The 22,730-nt window shown below is 42.5% G+C and overlaps 1 protein-coding gene across 2 annotated transcripts in view; it reads right to left on the bottom strand.

Annotated features, from left to right (window-relative positions):
• Nucleotides 1-22,730, bottom strand: part of ADGRE1 (adhesion G protein-coupled receptor E1) — a 48,828-nt gene that overhangs the window by 8,011 nt on the left and 18,087 nt on the right. For both annotated transcript variants that reach the window (XM_082620239.1, XM_082620240.1), the window contains 12 exons: nt 21,585-21,734; nt 20,548-20,688; nt 20,316-20,462; nt 19,519-19,607; nt 18,162-18,245; nt 14,984-15,161; nt 14,223-14,342; nt 12,060-12,259; nt 11,429-11,599; nt 7,922-8,116; nt 5,952-6,187; nt 2,362-2,428 (listed from right to left, as the gene is read on the bottom strand). In XM_082620239.1, the coding sequence (XP_082476365.1) occupies nt 2,362-2,428; nt 5,952-6,187; nt 7,922-8,116; nt 11,429-11,599; nt 12,060-12,259; nt 14,223-14,342; nt 14,984-15,161; nt 18,162-18,245; nt 19,519-19,607; nt 20,316-20,462; nt 20,548-20,688; nt 21,585-21,734 (1,778 nt within the window). The remainder of the gene's footprint in view (nt 1-2,361; nt 2,429-5,951; nt 6,188-7,921; nt 8,117-11,428; nt 11,600-12,059; nt 12,260-14,222; nt 14,343-14,983; nt 15,162-18,161; nt 18,246-19,518; nt 19,608-20,315; nt 20,463-20,547; nt 20,689-21,584; nt 21,735-22,730) is intronic.

Raw genomic sequence — 22,730 nt, 5'->3', positions numbered from 1 at the left:
TAATAATTGACAGCCTCCCTCATTTCTGCCCCTGCTTCCTATTTAGGGCCAAAAGGAGAAAGCCAGTATGTAACCCTAACCAATCCCATAGAATGACTTGCTTTTAGTTAGCCTACCCATAGGGTCCCCATGCCTACAGCCTCCAAGCAGGGCACACATGAAACATTCCCTTTTTTCCTCTATAAAGCTTTCCCACTCATCTGCCTGCTTTTTAGTCTCTGACCAATGCAAGCGATTTGACAATGCAAGTGGTTGACTCCCTTACCATAGCAATCTCCTAATAAACAGCCTTTGCTTGCTCTTGGTTTATTTCCACTGGATGCATCTGGGAAGTTAGTATCAAGACCAGTGCCCCATCATGGGTTGAATTGTGTCCTCCCACACACAAAAAATAAGACATGTTGAAGCCCTAACCCCCAAGACCTCAGAATGCTACCGTATTTGGATATAGGGTCTTTACAGAGATGATCAAATTAAAATGAAGTCATTAGGGTGGGCCCTAATCCAATATGACTGGTGTCCTTATAAAAAGGGGAAATTTGGACATAGAGACAGACATGCACAGAGGGAAGACAATGTGAAGAGATACAGGGAGAAGACAGACATCTGCGAGCCAAGGAATGCCTGAGACTACCAGAATTTGGAGAGTAGACTGGAACAGATTCTTCCCTAGAGCCTTCAGATGGAGCATGGCCTGCTGACCCCTTGATTTCAGACTTCTAGCCTCCAGAACTGTGAGTCAATAAAATTCAGTTGTTCTAAGCTACCCAGCTTGTGATACTTTGTTATGGCAGCCCTAGGAAACTAATACATGGACCCCCAAAACCTGATAGAAGTAAGCAAAACCCCTCTGGAGGAATAAAACCTCAAGAATTCCCAAGATTTAGATCAGTCAAATATGAGCTCACAATTAACAATTACAAATGACTCAAGGAAACAAGCCACCATGAGTGAGAGTCAGAAGACTCTCATCTTGCAGGACTGTAGAATCTAGATTGGAGGCAAGGAAGCAAGGAGAGGGTACTCAACCTCCCCAGTCTTCCCAGAGAGTAGAATGGTGGCTCCCAGGGGATGGGGAGATGTTGGTCTAAGGGTACAAAATTTCAGTTATGCAAGGTAAGTTCTAGAGATGTAATGTACAACATGGTGACTTCTGTTACAATACTGTATTATATACTTGAAATTTGCTAGAAGGGTAGCTCTTACGGGTTCTCACAACAAAGAAAGAAAAGGGAAAAAATGGTAAGTATGTGAGGCGATAGATTTGTTAATTAGGTTGATTGTGGTGATCATTTCACAGTGTATACATACGTCAAAACATCAAGTTGCACACCTTAAATATATATAGTTTTTGTCAATTAAACCCCCATAAAACTTTGTTTAAATCTCCATGGGGCTTCCCTGGTGGCGCAGTGGTTAAGAATCCGCCTGCCAATGCAGGGGACACAGGAGCCCTTGTCCAGGAAAATCCCACATGCCGCGGAGCAACTAAGCCCATGCTCCACAACTACAGAGCCTGTGCTCTAGAGCCCGCGAGCCACAACTACTGAGCCCGCGAGCCACAACTACTGAAGCCCATGCGCCTAGAGCCCGTGCTCTGAAACATGAGAAGCCACCGCAATGAGAAGCCCATGCACCACAACAAAGAGTAGCCCTCACTCGCCACAACTAAAGAAAGCCTGCATGCAGCAGCAAAGACCCAACACAGCAATAAATAAATAAATAAATAAATAAATAAATAAATAAATAAAAAATCTTCAGGCTTCCCTTTGCCTCTTTCCCACCATTTCCTTATCCAACCCTCCCCCACCCCCCGCCACCAACCAATTGCTCTTAATTTCTTCTACCTTTTCTCTTATTCAACATCTGTACTCAGAAGAGATCAATAGACCCATTCTTACTGAAACACAAAGGATTGATAAGACTGTGGTTCCTTCCAGGGGATTTGCATGCTGGCATTAAAAAAAATATATTACAGGGCTTCCCTGTTGGCGCAGTGGTTGAGAGTCTGCCTGCTAATGCAGGGGACACGGGTTCGTGCCCCGGTCCGGGAAGATCCCACATGCCGCGGAGCGGCTGGGCCCGTGAGCCATGGCCGCTGAGCCTGCGCGTCCGGAGCCTGTGCTCCGCAACGGGAGAGGCCACAACAGCAAGAGGCCCGCGTACCGAAAAAAAAAAAAAAAAAATTACAAATCAAAGAAATTACATTCTAACTTGGAAATCTCAGGAATCAAGGATCAGAATGGAGCACGTGTTTGAGGAATAAGTGACCAGAGCTTTGCAACATCCACTGGCACTTCTTGATCCGTTGGGTCTCCTTGATCCTCCTCCAAAACACACTGCAACAAGCAATCAGCTTACCACTATAATTGTGCACACTGGCCCCAGGAAACTCCAGATAAACCCTGCTTCTGTATTCAGCCAGCAGCTATGGAGAAAAACAAGAGTCAGTGATTGTCTCAGAGTTCTGACCCTAAAATTACTCACACCCTGCCAGATATGCTAATGAGAGAGAATATTGGGAGATGAGACTGACATGAAAATTTTCATGATGGACCAGGTCACATTTCAGTTTTCCTCTTTCAGACCTTCTTCCTGGGTGAATGTTCCTGAAATATTCACTTAATGCCTTATGTAGAGCTCATTTCTCAATTCGTAACCTCTGTAACCCCTTTATCCAGAACTCTCCACTAGTATACCTTGTCATTCAAATCTCAGCTCGAACGTCACCTCCTCTGAAAAGCCACTACCCTGGTCCTTTCCTAACAGAGCTTGCTGCTTTTTTTTTATAGCACCTATCATAAATTATCTTGTTCAGTTGTTTATTTATTGTAAATTGTCCATCTTCCCCTACTAGACTATGAGCTGCATGAGAATTTGGACTTTGAACGTTTTATTCATCTCTGAATATCCAGCACTCAGCGCAAATCCTGGCATGGATGAGGCATTCCAAAATTATTTGTTAATAGGAATGAAGCAATAAAGGGAGGGAGGGAAGGAAGGAAGGGAGAAAAAGAAGAAGGGAGGGAGGAAGGGAGGAAGGGAGGAAGGGAAAGGAAGGAGGGAGGGAGAATTAATTTCCTTTTTCCATCATGCCTCTAGTAGATATTTGCTGTTTTCACCACCTGACAACTATTCGGCCATGTTTTGTAACAGCACCCCAATATTCCTTTAGCAGAAGTGTGCCTTCCCCAGCAAGAGAAGGAAAATAATCAAGTTTGGCCAACCAGATATTCTCTCCCTGGAATGTAAGTCACCAGTGGTAGAGTGATCAAAAGGCAAGAAAATGTTTGCATCATGAGAAAATGCTTCCCATATCCTTTCAAGGATAAATACTTCAGTAAATACGGGCCAATTTCCTCATTAGCATCTGCATTTCTGCCTGAGGGCATCAGACTAAAAGCTTTAGAAAATTCGTTCCCCCAGGGAGCAGCCCTCAACCAGTGGCTGATGGGAGGTAGCTGGATAAATATGCCAGCTCCCTCACCTCGTGGGTGGGATAACTGTGGTATGTGCCCTACACAGTCCCACAGAGGTGCCTACTGGGATTGAGTCCCAGTTACCTACAGCAGGAGCTGCTCAGGAATGCACCCTGTATTTCCTCCTTCTCTTCCCTGTCTCACTTCCCCACTCCCTAGTGTCTCCTGAGATCATTTCAAATCCTTGCCAATGCTACTCCTCTCTTCCAAAACTTTCTGTAGTTCCTACTACCTAGAAGGTATTCACCAAATTCCATGCCCCCCCCCAAATTCCTCTTCTTCCAATCCAATCTATCTATTTTCCAAATACAGCTTGAGTTCTCCCTTAGGCAAGATTTGTCCTCACTTACGTGTACATTTCAGTAGAGCTTTCAAGGCTCATTCAAAATCTACCTCCTCCAGGAAGGCTTCCATGAACTTTCCAGCTCCCATATGCCCTCATCCTTCTCTGGTCTGTGTCAGGGCTTATACTACCCACACCAACATCAGGCACTTCATCACGGTGGCCTTGCATTGTCACCACTATCTCCTGACAAGATAGTCAGACCTCACAGACATAAAAAACAAACTTATGGTTTCCAAAGGTGAAAAGAGGAGAGGGATAAATTTGGAATTTGGGATTAATAGATACACACTACTATATATAAAATAGATAAACAACAAGGACCTATTGCATAGCATAGGGAACTATATTCAATATCTTGTAATAACCTATAATGAAAAGAATCTGAAAAAGAATATATGTATATATTGTTACGTATAACTGAATCAGTTTGCTGTACACCTGAATCATTGTAAATCAATTATATTTCAAAAAACATAAATAAATGAATATTTTTTTAAAAGGCAGTCAGACCTGAACTCAACTTGGACACTTACTAGATATGTGACCCTGGGCAAATCCTGCAACTGTGCTGAGCCTCAGTTTCTTCTGTAGCTACCATGTATTAAGCTGTTACTTTAGTCACTGTTGGTCTTGGGGCCGCCATGTGCACTGCACAAATCTAGAGGGCAGTATTAACACTGTAGTGTCATTGAACGGTGTTGCTGTATGCAGTGGAAACATAGGAATTTTGTTGAGAAATACTAGAGATAATATATATTTGTAAAGCATACAGGATTTAGATTATGAAGGGCACTCCTTTAACATGAATTCCATATCCTCACCCCTTATCTCATGACCTCACCTGAAGTATAAGCCATCAGCACGCAGGGAGGAAACCTAGACACTTAATCCCTCAAACACAGCTCAGCAAAGTGCCTATAGCACCAGGGTGATAAACACGGGCCCTGGGATTGGAAAGACCCAGATTCAAGTCCTCACCTTGCTACTTTTTCACTGTGTGATAGTGAGAAAGTCTTTTCACCCTTCTGAGGCTCACTTTCCTCATCTGTAAATTACAATAACAAGGTCCATCCTAGGATGAAATGAAGTAACTCACTGAATTACAGTCTCTACCCTATCCACATACTACTTGTCCTGTCACTTACCTAATTTTTTCCCTCAAAATTGACTCAACTTTTTACTTATACAGTGGAATCATGTCTATACAAAGGAATCATGTCTGTGAAATCATGAGTTTGATATGCCAGCAATTTTTTTCTAATGCCCTACAAAATAAATATAAAAATATTGTTTAATTTGGGCTTACTAGCATACTACCTAAAATCTTCTCACATAGAATCATGTGATAAACCTACCTCACTTTATTTTTTTATTTATTTATTTTTTTTGCGGTATGCGGGCCTCTCACTGCTGTGGCCTCTCCCGTTGCGGAGCACAGGCTCCGGATGTGCAGGCTCAGCGGCCATGGCTCACGGGCCCAGCCGCTCCGTGGCACATGGGATCTTCCCGGACCAGGGCACGAACCCACGTCCCCTGCATCGGCAGGCGGACTCTCAACCACTGCGCCACCAGGGAAGCCCCTTACCTCACTTTAAAACAGTCCATGGCAATAATGATGGTGGTAAAAATAACATATATAATGCTTTACACTGTGCCCAACACTGTCTAAATGTTTTGCAAATAATAACTCACTTAATATTCACAACAACACTATGATACAGGCATTGTCATTAGCTTGCATTTAATAGATAAGAAATGAAAGCATACAGAGTTTAAGTAACTTGCTCAAGGTAACACGGTGGTGGAGCAAGGATTCAGACCCAAGCAGGTTGGCTCCAGAGTCCACGAATTGAAACCTGTGCCATCAAGTTCATTGTTCACATTGCCATCATCCACTGATACTATAGTGCAAACAATGGCTCCTGGATTTGTGCAATGTACAACCTGTGCTACTGTATATGGCAGCCCTGAGACCAACAGTACATAAAGTAAGAGCTCAATAAATGGGAGTCACAACTACTGCTCCTGTTATTGCTCTTCTTGAGTTCATATAATTATCATCATGGGATAATTAATAATAATAATAATAATAATAATTTTCAGGGGGAGAGAAGGATGTCACTTACCGATTATACATCCCATAACCTTGTGGTTGTATGATGGCGGACACAGCCACCACCAGCGCCGGGAGCCCATAGCCAAAGGCACAGAGATACCGCATCTTGATGTTTCGAGAGCTGAAGTAATTCACCACTTTCAGGTTCCTGGCCATAAGGAAGAGCATCACAGCCTCCACCAGCATCCAGAAGAAGCAAGCGAGGAAAAGGTAGTGCAGAAAGCCTGCGATGATGGCGCAGCCCACCTGCAGGGAAGAATCAGGCATGTTCAGGATCCCCTACTCCAGAGAGCAGGTTCAGCGGAAGAGGGCAAAGGAGAAGCTACTTTGATTGGAGATCCCCAAACACGGCCCCTTCATTCATTCCACAAGTACTTATTCTTCACCAAGGTGGCTCCATCATTTTGGTAGGGTAACCAATCATCCAGCTTTGCCTGGTTTTCTCAGGACATATAACTTTCAGTGCTAAAACTGGGAGAGTTTGGGGGAAAACAGATATATGATCACCCTTCTTTAGGGGATGGTTGAAGATATGGGGGAGGGGAAGGGGTCCACAAACTACAGCCATGGGTTGGCTGCCTGTTTTGTAAATAACATTTCATTGACATACAGCCACCCCCATTTATGTATTCTCTATGGCTGTTTTCACACTAAAACAGAAGAGCTGAATAGTCACAGCAGAGACCATAGTATCTGCAAAGCCAAAAATATTTATATCTGCCACTTTACAGGAAAAGTTTGCCCACCCCTGGTCACACGATGAGAGTGAGGTGTGCTACTAGCCTTTAGTTCTCAAGGGGTCTGGAAAGCGAAACATCCCGCAATGAGAGGGGTAGTTCTGCATCAAGAATGATCACCCCACCTGAAATGTCAGTAGCGCTCCCTTTGGAAAAACCCTGAGAGCCTACTGTTTCTGGCACAGTTACTGGGGGTAAATTGGCTAAAAGTTCTTGTTCTCATGGGGCACATGGTCTCGTGGGAGAGGTAGATACACAATAAGTAAAATAACCCCAAAAATCAATATGGTTTCAAATAGGTGCTGAGAAAGGAAGCAAAATAGAGGGATAAGAAGTAGAATTTCTCAGCTGTGGATGCAACTAGAGATTATCATACTAAGTGAAGTAAGTCAGAAAGAGAAAGGCAAATACCATATGTTATCACTTATATGTGGAATCTAAAATATGGCACAAATTAACCTATCTACAAAACAGAAACAGACTCATAGACATAGAGAACAGACTTGTGGTTGCCAAGGGGGAAGGGGGGAGGAAGAGGGATGGACTAAGAGTTTGGGGTTGGTAGATACAAACTATTACAGATAGAATGGATAAACAACAAGGTCCTACTGTATAGCACAGGGAACTCTGTTGAATATACTGTGATAAACCATAATGGAAAAGAATATAAAAAAGAATGTATATATGTGTATAACTGAGTCACTTTGCAGTACAGCAGAGATTGGCACAACACTGTAAATCAACTATATTTCAATTAAAAAAAAAGAATTTCTCCACTGTAGCATTACTGATATTTGTAACACTACTGCCAGATTATTTTCTGCTGGGGGCAGGGGGGCGGCTGTCCTGTGTATTGTAAGGTGTTTAGCAGCATCCCTGGCCTCCACCCATTAGCTGCCAGCAGCATCCCCTCCCAGGGGTGACAACTAACAATGTCTCCAGATATTGCCAGGTGTTCCCTGAATGAGGATGGAATCATCCCACGTGAGCATTAATGGCTTAAAGAGTAGTAGGAGGGACCACTACAATATATAACATGATCAGGGAAATGATTTTAAACTGAGACCTATCACAAGAAGGAGTCAACTAGGTGAGAAGCTGGGGGACGAGTATTGAAAGAGGGCACAGCACATGCAAAGGTCCTGAGGTGGGAACTAGCATAGAGGGAGTTAGGTAAGGATGAGCAGAGGCAGATTTGGAGATGATGGGGCTGGATGGGGACACAGCCTGAAGGATATGAGACCTGATTGTCGGTCTTGTCTACACCGGTGAGGAAGAGAATCTTGGCCAAGAAGAGGCACACGCAGAGGTGCAAGTGGAGGTAGGTGTTGTGGTTTTGGATGGTACGACACATCAGGAAGGTGATGATGGCCACGGTGAGACACACCAAAGAGATGATCATGCCCACGTGGCTAATGATGTACAAAGTGAACTCCATCTGTCAGGAAAGAGATAACTGTTGGTCTCAGAGAAGGACAAACATACCCCGCCCCCAGGCAGGAAAACGAATTACCCAGACTCCTGGCTTGGGTATATAGAGCTTGGAGGCCTTTTCTCCCTCTGACACTCAGCGTGAACTAGATATTGTTCATCATCATCCTTTGGCATCCATCAGTACCCATTCTCACCCCTGTCCTATGCCCTGTTCCGTGAGGGCAGGATGTTTACAAATGACATTTCCCATAATCTCTTGGGGTTAAGGCCCTGAATGTCATTTAGGTTCTCCAGTGAGATGTATGCATGAAGGTTTTGAAAGGCAGGATGGAGGCAGATACCAGCTTTCTGCAGACAGGAGTGAGCTGTGGCTGGACTCCCCCTTCCGACTATCCAATCTTTAATCTTTAATTTCGTGGATGTGGGGTGAAATGACAGCTTCTATTTTTGACCTCTGGATTATGGCTGCAGAGGGGTGATCTTGAAGCCAAATGGCAGCCCCCTGACTTCAAGTCCTCCATCCCTTCCTGTGATTCTGTGAGCATCCAAGTCCCTGTATTAAATACTTTTCTGCTTGAAATACCTTGAATGGTTCCTGTTTCCTGCTCTGAACCAGGACTGATAATAGGTGTTCAGAGATGCCCCCAACTTCTGGGAGTAGCAATGACAAGTTGAGTCCTTCTCTATGCCATAATTTGTAATTAATTTTAAGTTTATTTGGGTGCTTCCTGTGTGTTAAAGCTATGCCAGGCACCATCTCATGAACTCTTCTCTATGATATTGTGATGTAGCAGTTGAGATAACTGACTACAGTTTTAGCTGTTTGAGCTTAGGCAAGATGCTTAACTGCTCTGTGTCTCAGTTTCCTCATCTGTTAAAAAGAGGATACTAACAGTAACTACCTTATGGAATTGTTCTAGGAGGATTCAATGAAAATACTTAAAGTACTCACAACAGTGCAGGAAACATGTATGATATAAGTGTTAATTTTCACCATACTTTTTTCTTTTTTTTTAATGAAATGTTGGTGCTTTTTATTTTTTGTTTTTATTTTTGGTTTTTGGCTGCACCTCGTGGGATCTTAGTTCCCTGACCAGAGATTGAACCCGGGCCATGGTAGTGAAAATGCCAAGTCCTAACCAGTGGACCGCCTGGGAGCTCTCACATCATCATTTTTTACTTGTTCTCATTTATTTATTTATTTATTTAGGCTGCATTAGGTCTTTGTTTTTGCACGTGGGCTTTTTCTAGTTGCGGTGAGTGGGGGTTACTCTTCGTTGCAGTGCGCAGGCTTCTCATTGCGGTGGCTTCTTGTTGCAGAGCATGGCCTCCAGGCATGCGGGTTTCAGTAGTTATGGCACACGGGCTCTAGAGCACAAGCTCAGTAGTTGTGGCACACAGGCTTAGTTGCTCCGCGGCATGTAGGATCTTCCTGGACCAGGGCTCAAACCCATGTCCCCTACATTGGCAGGCGGATTCTTAACCACTCTGGCACCAGGGAAGTCCTTCTTGTTCTCATTTTTAAGGTGAAAGAACTGGGCTCAGCTCAGAGAGGTTGAGTGACTTGCCCATGGAAACACAGCTAGGAAGTGATAGAGATGGGGTTTGAAACTAGACTAGTCTTGCTCTGGATCCAATACTCTTAAGTTCTAAGCCTTACATTCCTCTAAATAACATTTAGGACCTCCCTGACAAGGAATAGAACCTCCTACCTGGTAATATAGACAAGGATACTCACCACAGCACTAATGTCTATTCTCTCTACCGAATCTAACCCCTCACCAAGGCTTATTTCAGGTTCCATCTCCTCCCTGATCTATCCCCAGTTCCCACTGACACAACTCTCAGTTCCTACAGCACAAATTCTTACACCATTTACAGGCAGACCTCAGAGATATTGGAGGTTCAATTCCAGACCACCACAATAAAGCAAATATTGGCAATAAAGTGAGTCACATGAATTATTATCCCCAGTGCTTATAAAAGTTATGTTTACACTACACCATATTCTACTAAGTGTACAATAGCATGTGTCAAAAAATGTACATACCTTAATTGAAAAATATTTTACTGCTAAAAAATGCTACCATCATATGAACCTTCAGTAGGTCATATACTTTTTCCTGGTGGAAGGTTTGAAATATTGTGAGAATTACCAAAATATGATGCAGAACATGAAGTGAGCAAATGCTGCTTGAAAAATGGCGCCAATAGACTTGCTCAATGCACACAGAGTTGCCAAAAACCTTCAATTTGTTAAAAAAAGAAAAAGTATCTGCAAAGTGCAATACAACGAGGTATGCCTGTAGATGATTCTGTAGAAAGAGACTTCTGGACTCAGACCATCCTGGGTTCAAACCCCAACTCCACTAATTACTGGCTTCATGACTAGACTGGCTGCTGAGCTCCAGTCTCCCATCCTGCAAAATGGGTCTAAAAACACTTAAAACAAAGGGTTCAGGGCTTCCCTGGTGGTACAGTGATTAAGAATCCTCCTGCCGGGCTTCCCTGGTGGCGCAGTGGTTGAGAGTCCGCCTGCTGATGCAGGGGACACAGGTTCGTGCCCCGGTCCGGGAGGATCCCACATGCTGCGGAGCGGCTGGGCCCGTGAGCCATGGCCACTGAGCCTGCGCGTCGGAAGCCTGTGCTCCGCAACAGGAGAGGCCACAAGAGTGAGAGGCCTGCGTACCGCAAAAAAAAAAAAAAAAAAAAAAAAAAAAGAATCCGCCTGCCAATGCAGGGGACACGGGTTCGAGCCCTGGTCCGGGAAGGTCCCACAGGCTGCAGAGTAGCTAAGTCCATGTGCCACAACTACTGAGCCTGTGCTCTAGAGCCCCCAAGCCACCACTACTGAGCCCGCGCGCCTAGAGCCCGTGCTCCGGCACAAGAGAAGCCACCGCAATGAGAAGCCCGCGCACCGCAACGAAGAGTAGCCCCCGCCCGCCGCAACTAGAGGAAGCCCGTGCGCAGCAATGAAGACCCAATGCAGCCAAAAATAAATAAATAAAAATTTAAAAATAATAAGAAAATAAAAAATAAATAAAGGGTCCAGCCCATAGGAGGTGCTCAGTAAGTGGGGTCCGTGATTGTCATCGTGCCTGCACCTGTTTAGGGTCATTTATCATTTTATATATGAGTGTCATGGCTTCCCAAACAGACCATGAATTCTCTAAGGGCAGAAGTATGGCCCACACCCCTTCTATCCCCCATAACCCCTTCCCACAACACCCAGTGCCATGAGAGGCATACCATGGATGTTTAGTCAATATTTTCCCATTGGATCTGGGGAGCTAGAGTACAGAGCATCAGTACTGACCGTGAGCTCCGCAGCAGCCATGATGATGGCCAAGTTCACCATTCGATTACAGCTGCAGCCAGTGTGCGTCTCAGAAACTTCAAGGATCGCACAGCCAGATTGTGTCCATCTACCTCCTTCAACATCTGTGTTCCAGGAAACGCAGATGGGACTCTCAAAATTCTGCTTTGGCTGAAAATTCAAAGGCTTTTGTTACCTGAGAATCCCTCTATTCAAGAATCCATTCAGGATTCAACTTGATCAACCTCAAGAAGATGTGGGTATGTTCTGTAGGGAAGGGAGAAAAATGCTGATATTTCAATGTGCAGTCATGAAAAGAAATGTCTTGGGTGCCAGACCTGTCTCTACCACTAACTTGGTCATAGCTAATGTAAATATCCGTGTAAATGTTCCTGCATCAACATGACTTAATCTAGCCTAAACCTTGCCCATTGATGAATGGGAAAATGACACATAGAAATAGGAGAGCTCATTTTTCTAGTGGTGGATTTGGGGAAGTGGCTTGAGTTATCAGAAATTGTGGACACTTGCTGCTTTAATGGGTCCCCATCAAATATGAGAGTTAAGCTCACTTGAGAATGGGGAATTCTCAGAATGCAGATGGGGGTCCAATGGAAACCTCTGCACAAACCTCAATGTTCTCCAGGGTGTAGGTGACTGGTTTAGAGAACCCATCTTTCTTCTCTCCTGTTATGATGCCCCCAACAATGCGAGAATTCAACTTCAACTTCCTCTGGGAGTTGGCCAAGGGCATCTGAGGGTCTTGGAAGAAGCGCTCATCCAAAACGGACTCCATACCCGCAAAGGAGACAAAAGCCACCCCGTTGATCCCTGCAATTTCCCCCAGAAGCAAAAAAAAAGGGGGGGGAATCATTTGCTCAGTAGTTATTATAGATGACCCAGCCCATCCACACGCATACACACTTTCTTATCCCATGCATCTCTGCACCACTGGCTTGCTCTGAGAATTGAAACACCAGTGGACTTCCAGGTAGGTGAGCCTCACCAGAACCTTTAAAAAAAAAAAAAATCTCGAAGTACTATCACCTGGAAAAAAATCTTGGCTACATTTAAAAATAAATTTGAATTTGTGTTTTTAAGGGACAATTCAACTCAGCAGTGGGAAATAAGTTCCCCTCCCACATTTATGGTTATTCTTGTTCAGTCTCTCTGGTGGGCATCCGCTTTCAGTGTTGGTGGTCTCCAGGGATGTGTCCTAGCCTGTTCCTTGTGCCCTCCAGACAGCATATAGATCAGGGAGTGATGAACAATGACCTACAAGCTAATCTGGCCATTGCCTGTTTTTTTGTAAATAAAAGTTTCATTGCAACACAGCCTCACCCATTCATTTACATATTGCTTATGAATGCTTTTGCACTATGATGGGAGAGCTGAATCATTGCGACAGATTGTATTGTTCTCAAAGCCTAAAATATTTACTAACCATGCTTTACAGGAAAGGTTTGCCAATCCCTGATACAGATTAGCTCTGTCTGCTAGAAATATCGTATAAGCCACATATGCAATTTTACATTTTCCAGTAGCCACATTTCAGAACAGTAAAAAAAAAAAAGGTCATTTTAATTGTGTATTAACTCAATACCTACAAAATATTACCATTTCAACATGTAGTCCATATAAACAATTATTAATAAGATATTTTACATCCTTCATCTTTGGCACCAAGACTTTGAAATCCAGTATGTATGTCACCCTCACAGCCTAACCACACTTGAAATGCCAATAACAAAACATGACCAATGGCTGCTGGATTGGACAGGAAGTGTCTTGACACTCCTGTACTGTGAGATTATTTTCTTTAATTAATATTTTATTGGAGTATAGTGGATTTACAATATTGTGTTAGTTTCTGCTGTACAGCAAAGTGAACCAAACATACATATACACATATCCACTCTCTTCTAGACTCCATTCCCAGAGATTATTTATTTAATGTCTGACTTCCCTAGCAGATGGAAAACTCCCTTAGGGCATGGGCTATTTCTGCCTCTACCATCATTTATTTTTTTTTTTGGCCACGCCTTGTGGCATGTGGGATCTTAGTTCCCCGACCAGGGACTGAACCCGTGGCCCCTGCATTGGGAGTGTGGAGCCTTAACCACTGGACCATCAGGGAAGTCCCCCTCTACCATCATTGATTCCCTCACTTCTTGGCACAGGTCTTGGCACCTAGGAGGTGATCAATAAATATTTGCTAAAGAAATTAAAATTAAAAACAAAATAAATACATGCACCCCAATGTTCATTACAGCACTGTCTACAATAGCCAAGACACGGAAGCAACTTAAATGTCCATCGACAGATGAATGGGTAAAGAAGATGTGGTGCATATATACAATGGAATACTACTCAGCCATAAAAAAAGAATGAAATAATGCCATTTGCAGAAACATGGATGGACCTGGAGATTATCATACTAAGTGAAGTAAGTCAGACAGTGAAAGACAAATATCATATGATATTGCTTATAGGCAGAATCTAAAAAACAGTGATACAAATGAACTTATTTACAAAACAGAGACAGACTCACAGACTTAGAGAACGAACTTATGGTTACCGGGGTGGGGGGAAGGGTGGGGAGGGATAGATTGGGAGTTTGGGATTGACATGAACACGCTGCTATATTTAGAATAGATAACCAACAAGGGACTGTTAGAAAAAACTTTTTTAAGTTAAAAAAGGTTTAAAAGGTAATAAATAAATAAATAAATAAATATTTGCTGCTTGAATGCACAATAACCACCCTCTCTGATTCTCAGGAGTGGGTCTGTACCTGTGGATTCAGATTCTTCGATTGTGGAGCACCAAATCTTCATCTTGTCCCCTTTCGCTTTCAAATTAAAGGCCTCATTCTCTTCAGTGCATCCTTTGTTGATAACTTTGGTCTCAATGTCTAAAAGGAAGAAAGGGAGAATTTACAGGAGGTCACCCAGAAAGTGGGTCTGGAATTTGGTTTCTGGCCAAGAAAGGGACGCATCCCTGGTTGCAAGAGGAAAGGACAGACAGAACGATTGGTCATGGGAAAGATCCTGAGGCCCTTGATGAATGACAGGAGGATGGTAGCACCAAATAAATGAGAAACCCAATTGTAATTCTAGGAGTGAGCGCTCACATCCTTAGAGGATGCATCAGGGAAAGATGGGCTTGAAGTCAACAATGATGGAAAGCAGCAGAGTCATGGTCCTCTGACTACTCCAAATTTAGACAGGTTTTTCAAAGCCAAAGGAAATTGAAAGAGTCTGGAGCATGCCCAGCATAGTGGACAAGAAGGGTTCAGGTTCCACAGTCACTAACTAGGAGGCCTAGCTCCGCCACTCACCAGCTGTGTAAACTTGACCAATGACTTAACACAATGCCAGGCACTCGATAAATGGGAGATGTTGTTACAATAATTGGACTTGCTTTGCTGTACGTTCAGAGGTTGGAAACAGCTGGGGAAATGGTATATGGGAAAGCCATGCAGAATCACATTGCCAAAGTCACTCGTCTAAATCAGCCCCTAGGTGTGACCTTGACACGAAGGATATGTCCTACCTAAGTAGTCCGTCTGAATAGTCTGACTGACATTCGCTGAGGGTTTCAGAAAAGCTGCCAAAGTGGTGCTTTCCACGCTCTCCAGTAAGACTGTGGCCAGGGTAGATGTCTTCTCTTTGGTGAAGTTGGACCATGTGGATGTTTGTTCAATCACAGAGGCAAAGCTCTCAGCCGTTCTCTGCAAGGAAAGGTGTGTTTGCGCGCGCTCTCTCTCTCTCTTATCAGTGAAACAGCAGCTGTTCCCTCTCTCATCAAGAGAATGGGTTGACAGTCTAGGATAATGAAGACTGTGAAAGGACATTCACTCAGCCTCCATTTCCTGATTCAAGAAGCCCCACTGGGAATGCAAATTGGTGTCGCCTTCATGGCATGCAGTAAGTCAGCACTTGTCATGGCATAAATTGCACATACCCTTTTGACTCAGCAATTTCCCTTCCAGGAATCCCTCCTGCAAGAAATACTTTAAAATTGTGCAAGAATCTTGTCTAATGATGTTCATTTCAGTGTGGTTTGTGATAGCAAGAATTCAGAAAACCTAAATGTCCAACTGATTGGTTAAATAAAAGATGATAAAATCAAATCATGGGATAGTATACAGCTGTTAATAAAAGAATGACTTAGTATATCTATGTATATTAACAAGCAGAAAGGTCCATGAGCTACGATTAAGTAAAGCAAATTACAGAATCACATGTTATATTATCTCCTTTTGTTTAAAAAGAACAAGTACTTTAATTTAAAATTTTGTATTTATGGTATTTATGTATCTGACACTAATTGAGATTTTAAAATAAATATAATTAATACTTATTATGAGCCAAGTATTAAGTGCCTTATATATATTAATTTATTTAATTTTATGAAGATACTTATGAAATAGAAGCTATTATTATTTCCATTTTGGATGAGAAAACAAAGATACATATCTAGTAGGTGACAGAACCAAGATTTGAACTTTGGCAGTCTGGTATCAGAGGTGGAATCCTTAATCACTGCTCTAAACCACTCATAGTAGGTACTCAATGTGTGTTTCAATGTGTGTGTGTGTGTGTGTGTGTGTGTGTTATACAAGCATTCACAAAGTAAAAAAGGTATGGAAAAATATGCATCTAAATGTTAACATTGGTTATGCCTAAGGAATAGAGTTAAGGAAAGACTAGCAATAATAATATTAATATTAATGCTGATACTGTTCCCTTGATTATTGATTACTGTCAATAAACTGACTATAAAAATGTAATCCCATCAAAAAAATATGAAGAGAATTCACAAGCTCACAACCTAATAAATGAAGGGAAGAAATTAGTTGAAGCCAATCCAATGGTGAAGGAAATTAACTGAAATCTTAGCAGGGAAACCAATTTCTATGTATCCAAATTTGATGATAAGAAGATAAGAATTTCAATAAAAACTGGATCAGAGTGAAACTTGAGAGATGTTTGGGAAAAACAGGATGCGCTGAGTTTTATAACCATATCCCAAATGAAAGGCATGAGTTTGGGGTCCCTCCCCCTCGACAGAGCAGAAAAATCATCCTGAAAAACTGTGGTTCTCAATTCTGTGGCTGATGAAATCTCATCAAAATCCCCTTTGACATTAAATCTATTCTTCTTAGCTAGGAAGTTTATTTTATATCCTCAGGAAAGAAAAAAAATAGCAAGCAAGCTAAAACTCCATAATGGTAATACTTCTGTGTTAATTTTAGAAGGTTTTGTAATCTTTGGCATAATTTGGAAATCTGTTGTTTAAAGGGCTGGAACAATTTGACACATTAGAGAAGGAGACTAATTAACCACATGATTTCATGGCAAAAAGCAATTAGACGTGATTTTAATATGAACAATTTAAGAGAACATGGCTGTTGATACACCATATTACACATTTTTTAAAAACTCTGAATTATTATATTTATGCACGTGACTGAGTGGATTTATGAATCCCTTAAGGGTATAGTGACCTTGCCTTTTAGGTTTGTAAATCTTCCTCATTAAGTACTTAAAATCTGGGGAGAAATGAGAATATTTGTAAACATGGTAGAAAATGTTTGAGGGAATTTAAATAAATTTGTTGAAAGGGTTCATTGTTTATACAAATTTAATCTGAAAACCCTATGAATAAGTGTACATTTCATGAATAAGCATGTTATACTAATAAATTACTTTAAAGTTCACCAGAATACAAATGAAAGTGTTATTCTTATTTTCATACAGATTTATAAATGAAATAACAACATCCATAAGTTACAACTTAAAGTCTTAAGAGAAACTATTTTTTTAAATCTGCAATTGTAATGACATAGTCATCCCCCTCCTAGGTATTTACCCTAGAGAAATGAAAATTCAAGTACACACACACACACACACACACAGATAAATGTTTATAGTAGGTCTACTGATAATTGCCAAAAGCTGGGGTGGGGATGGAGAAATGAAGAGATCTTGGTCAAGTGGAAACAACTCCAATATCCTTCAAAGATGAGTGGATAAACAAACTGTGGTCCATCCAGAAAATGGGACACTACTCAACCATAAAAAGGAGTGAAGCACTGACACAGGCTACAATGTGGATGAAGCTTGAAAATATGGTGCTCAGTGAAAGAAGCTAGACTCAAAGGGCCACTTATTGTGTGACTCCATTTACAAAACACTCTTGAAAAGACAAAACTATAACGACAGAGAACAGATCAGGGATTCACAGGAGCTAATGGTGGAGGGAGTGAATATCTGACTATAAAGAGGAAGCCCAGGGCTTCCCTGGCAGTCCAGTGGTTAAGACTCTGTACTTCCACTGCAGGGGGCATGGGTTCGATCCCTGGGCAAGGAACTAAGATCCCGCATGCCCCGCTACACAGCCAAAACGTTCCAAAAAAAAAAAAAAAAGAGGAAGCCCAGTGGAGTTGGTGGGGGTGGGGGGAGGAGAGGAGGGTCAGGGGAGAGGGATGGAACTGTTCTGTTGTCTGACTGTGGTGGTAGTTACACAAACCTACTCAGGTAATAAAACTCACAAAACTGTACAGAAAAGGGCAATATTCCTGCATGTTAATTTTTCAGACCTTACAACTGGAGTAGATTAAACGTTAACTCACAACCCATTCATGATAAAGAGGATTTTGTGCACCCGAAGTGTGCCCTCAATATGTTTGAAACTCGAAACATGATTATGAAGACTTCTTTGTTACCTTCAGAGAGACGACGGTGGTTTTGTTTTTACAGACATCATCCAGAATGCTGAGGGTGGCATTCATCAGTGCACAAAAGGAAACCTGTATCCCAGAGGGAAGAGCATTTGTGAGCATCGATCAAGTGTGCAATGTACAAACTGGGCCATCCAGCCCACCACATGGGATGGTCCTGAATTCCTGAGGTGTCACAAGTCTCTAGAATTCTCAGGGAGATAAAAACTCACCTTTTGATCAGAATTGGAATCATAGCATCTTTCTCTTCCATAAATAAGAAAAGAAAACATCAACCAACAGCAAAACTATTGAGTGGGGTGAAAAGACCAGTGGTCTAAGTGGAATATAATTCAGCCATGAAAAGGACTGAAGCACTGACACAGCCACAACACTGATGGACCTTGAAAGCACGATGCTTAGTGAGAGAAGCCAGACACAAAATGATACATAGTGTGTGATTCCATTTATACGAAATATCCAGAATAGGTAAATCAATGGAGATAGAAATTAGATTACTGTTTATTGGGGGCTGATGCCAGGGAGGGAATACAGAGTAACTGTCAATGGGTACATAGGGTTCTTTCTGGGGGTGATGAAAATGTTGTGGAGATAGAGGTGATGGTTGCACACCACTGTGAGTGTACTAAATGTCTCTGAATTGTACACTTTAAAATGGTGAATTTTATGTGTATTTCACAATTAAAAAAAAACAACAGTTAACCAAAGTGCATGGGAATTCCAAAGCTAATTTACAAACTCATATTTAATATAGTGACATCAATACCTGAAGATGCTTCTGGAGTCTTTACTTACTAGAATGACTTCATTAGAGAAGCAAGACATCCAAATTCCTCTGCCTGGCCTGGAGGCTGTGTATCACCCATCCCATATCACACAGATGCAGCACATACACCTTCACTAATAGTGAGACTCCAATACCATTTCTTCTTTTAGTAAACAAATCCCCAAGTTTTAGATAGACAAATGTCCTTCCTTTCCAGCTGTCCTTGAAGCTATGTGTAAGCAAAAGTGATACTGGGTCATACTCTTAAAGGGAAGGACTGTGTCTTTCACTTCCCATTCTCTTCTGCCCACAGCTGGAATGCAGACTTGATGTCAGGAGCTGGAGCAGCCATTCTGGACTAAAATGAGGGAGACTTGTGTTGGTGATGGCAGAGTATTATGAAGCCATCATGTCAGCTCTCAGCAGCTTATACTCAGACTGTTACAAAGAGATAAATAAATTTATATCTGGTCTAGGCCACCGTATTTTTTGACTTTGTTAAAGCTGCAAAACAACATTCTACCTAAGTGCCTTCTGGGAAAACTTCAAGAACTAAGAACCTTCAAAAATACTTACATATTCAGGCTCCACTGCTGCTCCCACTTGGCACAGCTGGACCCACTCATTGTTGGGTAACACATCTTCTTTACACTTGAAGGGAACCCCTAAGAAGAAAAAACAAAAACAACCAAATCAAACTTAACCACAGCAAGGTATGATTAAAAGGCAAGTCTGATTCCTTCACCCTCTGCTTAAATCCATCCATTGTCATATTATACAACAGTGGAAATGAACAAACTACAGCTACATGCTACATCAGCAACTCTGAGAAGCATGATAGTAGGTGAAAAAAGCTAATCAGAAAAGACTATACATAATATGATACCAGTGTTATAAAACTCCAAAGCAAACCAAACTAAGCAAGGAATGTTTAGAGGGGGAATATTTTAAGTAGGGGAATTACAAAGTTCCATGTGGTTCCCTCTGGGGAGGGGTCAGGGATACGGAGTAAGGAAGAAGCATGTAGGAAATGCAATGGCATTGATGATGTTCTAGTTCTTATGCTACCAAGGGCCTCAGATATACTCATCTTATTATTATACTTCATTGCCTCCATATAAGTTATCTATACTTTTAACATATCATATAATCCATAATTTAAAAAATATAAACCTTTCAAACTTCCCCATGGATTGATGCTTCAAAAATAATTTATCAAATGAGTGATTAATGAATGATTAAATGAACAGAAAAAGAGAGAATATGTGGACGAGGTTAAAAAAGAAGAGGGTACAGAGGTTGGGAAAAGTGAGGATTCTACAACCAAAGCAAGACACAGATTCCATTGCCAAGACATGCAAGGAGATTATTACTTTTGCAACTGAAGTTGCCATATTTCCAGGAGACTTCTGGATTGGGATGAAAGCCCACCATGCAGCCACAGCTGTAGGAGCCCAGGGTATTGGTGCAGACAGAATTTGGGCCACAGGGTGATGGATCCTGGAGGCATTCGTCAATATCTGCGGAGAACTCAAGAATATCCAACAACTCAGAGGAGTAAGGAGATACTTCCTTCCAGGGATGTCCAGCAAACCCTCCGCTCACCTATGCAGTCCACTTTTGGGTCTATGGAGTTGAACTCTCCGTTGCTTGGTGCAAAGCCAAGGTGGCAGGTACAAAAGTAGCTCCCGGGGGTGTTGGTGCATGTCGCATTGAAAAGACACTTATCAAGGCACTCATCAATATCTGTGGAGTAGAGAATGGCCATGAGGCAGAGTGGGCCACCAAGCCAACAAAGATCATGCTTTGCCTTCCAAAGCAGAAACTGGCCGCTGAAACATGGCATCCCAACCAGGAACTACATTTCCCAGAACCCTCTGCATCTAGGTGGGATCATGTGACTAGCTTTCACTTATGGGAACATGACATATGTCACTTCTGGGCCAAGATGGTTAAGAAGTGGGTGTGCCTTTTCTCTCTTTCCCCACCGCTGGCTGGAACCAGGAATTCTAATGCCATAAGGGATAGAAGAACCAAGAGATACAAGGAGACTGGACACCTATATCACCTTGTGGAGGAAAGCTGCCCTTTGGCCAAGTATATCCATATTGGATTCATATGAGAGTAAGAAATTTCTATTATGTTGAGCTAGTGGTTCTCAACTGAGGGAGATTTGCCCCTCTGGGGACCTTGGGCAATGTCTGGAGACATTTTTGTTGGTCGCTGGGATCCAACGGATCGAGGCAAAAGATCCTGTAATGCACAGGACAGTCCCCCAGAACAAAGAGCTATCCAGCCCCAAAAGTCAATAGTACCAAAGTTGAGGAACCCTGACCTAACTAATCTCCCTCAGAGGGTTTCTGAGCCAGCTGCCATGATCTGAGGAAGCCCAAGCCGCCATGAGGAAAAGTTCATAAGGAAAACTGAAGGGCCAACTAAGCTTCCAACCAGAGACCAGTACCAACTACCAGTCATGTAAGCAAGGTCATTTTGGACCTGCCAATCATCCTAGTGCCCCAGAAACACCATATGGTCAACCCACAGAATCATGGGCAAGAACAATTGATTGTTGATATAAGCCACTACATTTCAGGGTAGTTTGACATCCACTGAGAAGTCCCCCAAATGGCTGGAAGAGTTACCTGTACACTTGAAAGCCTCAGGTTTCTCGGGGCTCCACAAATTAGGTGAAAAGAACCCTGGCAGGCAGGAGCAACTGTATTTTCCCAGGATGTTGGTGCAGATGGAACTGGGACCACAAAGTGTCGAGTTCCTGGAACATTCATCCACATCTAAGCAGATAATCAAAAGGATGAAGGAGGCTGAGGCTACAGCAGCAGTTCATAGCCCTACCACTGACCTAAAGCCAATGGGTTTCCCCAGCTCCTCTGGGCTCACCTTCTTAAACACATTTGCATCACTATGAAAAGGAAACATTTAGAGGCATGTGTATGACCCATGCAAATCTTCTGATGAGGCTCCCCACAGCTCAGGATAGAATCCATACTCCTCATTAGAACATATAAGACCCTAAGAGTCTGTTCCCAGCTGAGCTCATCCTTTCCTTCTAATCCCTTCATAATTCATGATCTGGATTCATCGATTACCTGTAGTTTCACAAAGGCTCATCCTCTCTCGCCTGTGTTCCCTCAGCCTCAAACTCATTGATGAATCTCAATTCCTCTCCAAGAAATCACTATATCAGAGTGGAGGGGTAGAGAGCATGGACATCTTGAGTTCAAAGTCTGGCTCTGCCCCCTTATAATCTGCATGTTACTGGGTGCTGTGGAGTGAATTACATCACCTCCCCCCAAATTCATATGTTGAAGCCCTACCCCCCAGTGGGATGGTATTTGGATGTGGAAAATAATTAGGTTTAGATGAGGTCATGAAAGTGGGATCCTCATGAGAGAGAAGGAGAAGAAACACAAGAGCTCTCTCTGCCCTGGGAGAGCACAGCAAGAAGGCAGCTGTGTACAAGCCAGGAAGAGATCTGTTTCCAGAACCCTAACATGCTAACACCTTGATCTTGGACTTCCAACCTCCAAAACTGTGAGATAATAAATTTCTGTTGTTTAAGCCCCCCAATCTCTGGTACTTTGTTATGGCAGCCTGAGCTGACTAATACACTGGACAAGAGAATTCATCTCCGTGTGTCTCCATTTCCTCATCTGTGAAATGGAAGTAATCATAGAACCCACCCCACAGTGTTGTTCAGAAGATTACATAAGGTGATACATTATCTTTAAACACTCAGAACAGAACCTGGGACAGAGCAAGTACTATGT

This window comes from Mesoplodon mirus (genome assembly GCF_964341445.2).
Source record: "Mesoplodon mirus genome assembly, chromosome: 5".
NCBI classification, from domain to species: Eukaryota; Metazoa; Chordata; class Mammalia; order Artiodactyla; family Ziphiidae; genus Mesoplodon; species Mesoplodon mirus.
The sequence above is the reverse complement of the archived record's forward strand: the minus strand, read 5'-3'. Positions and strand labels throughout refer to the sequence as shown.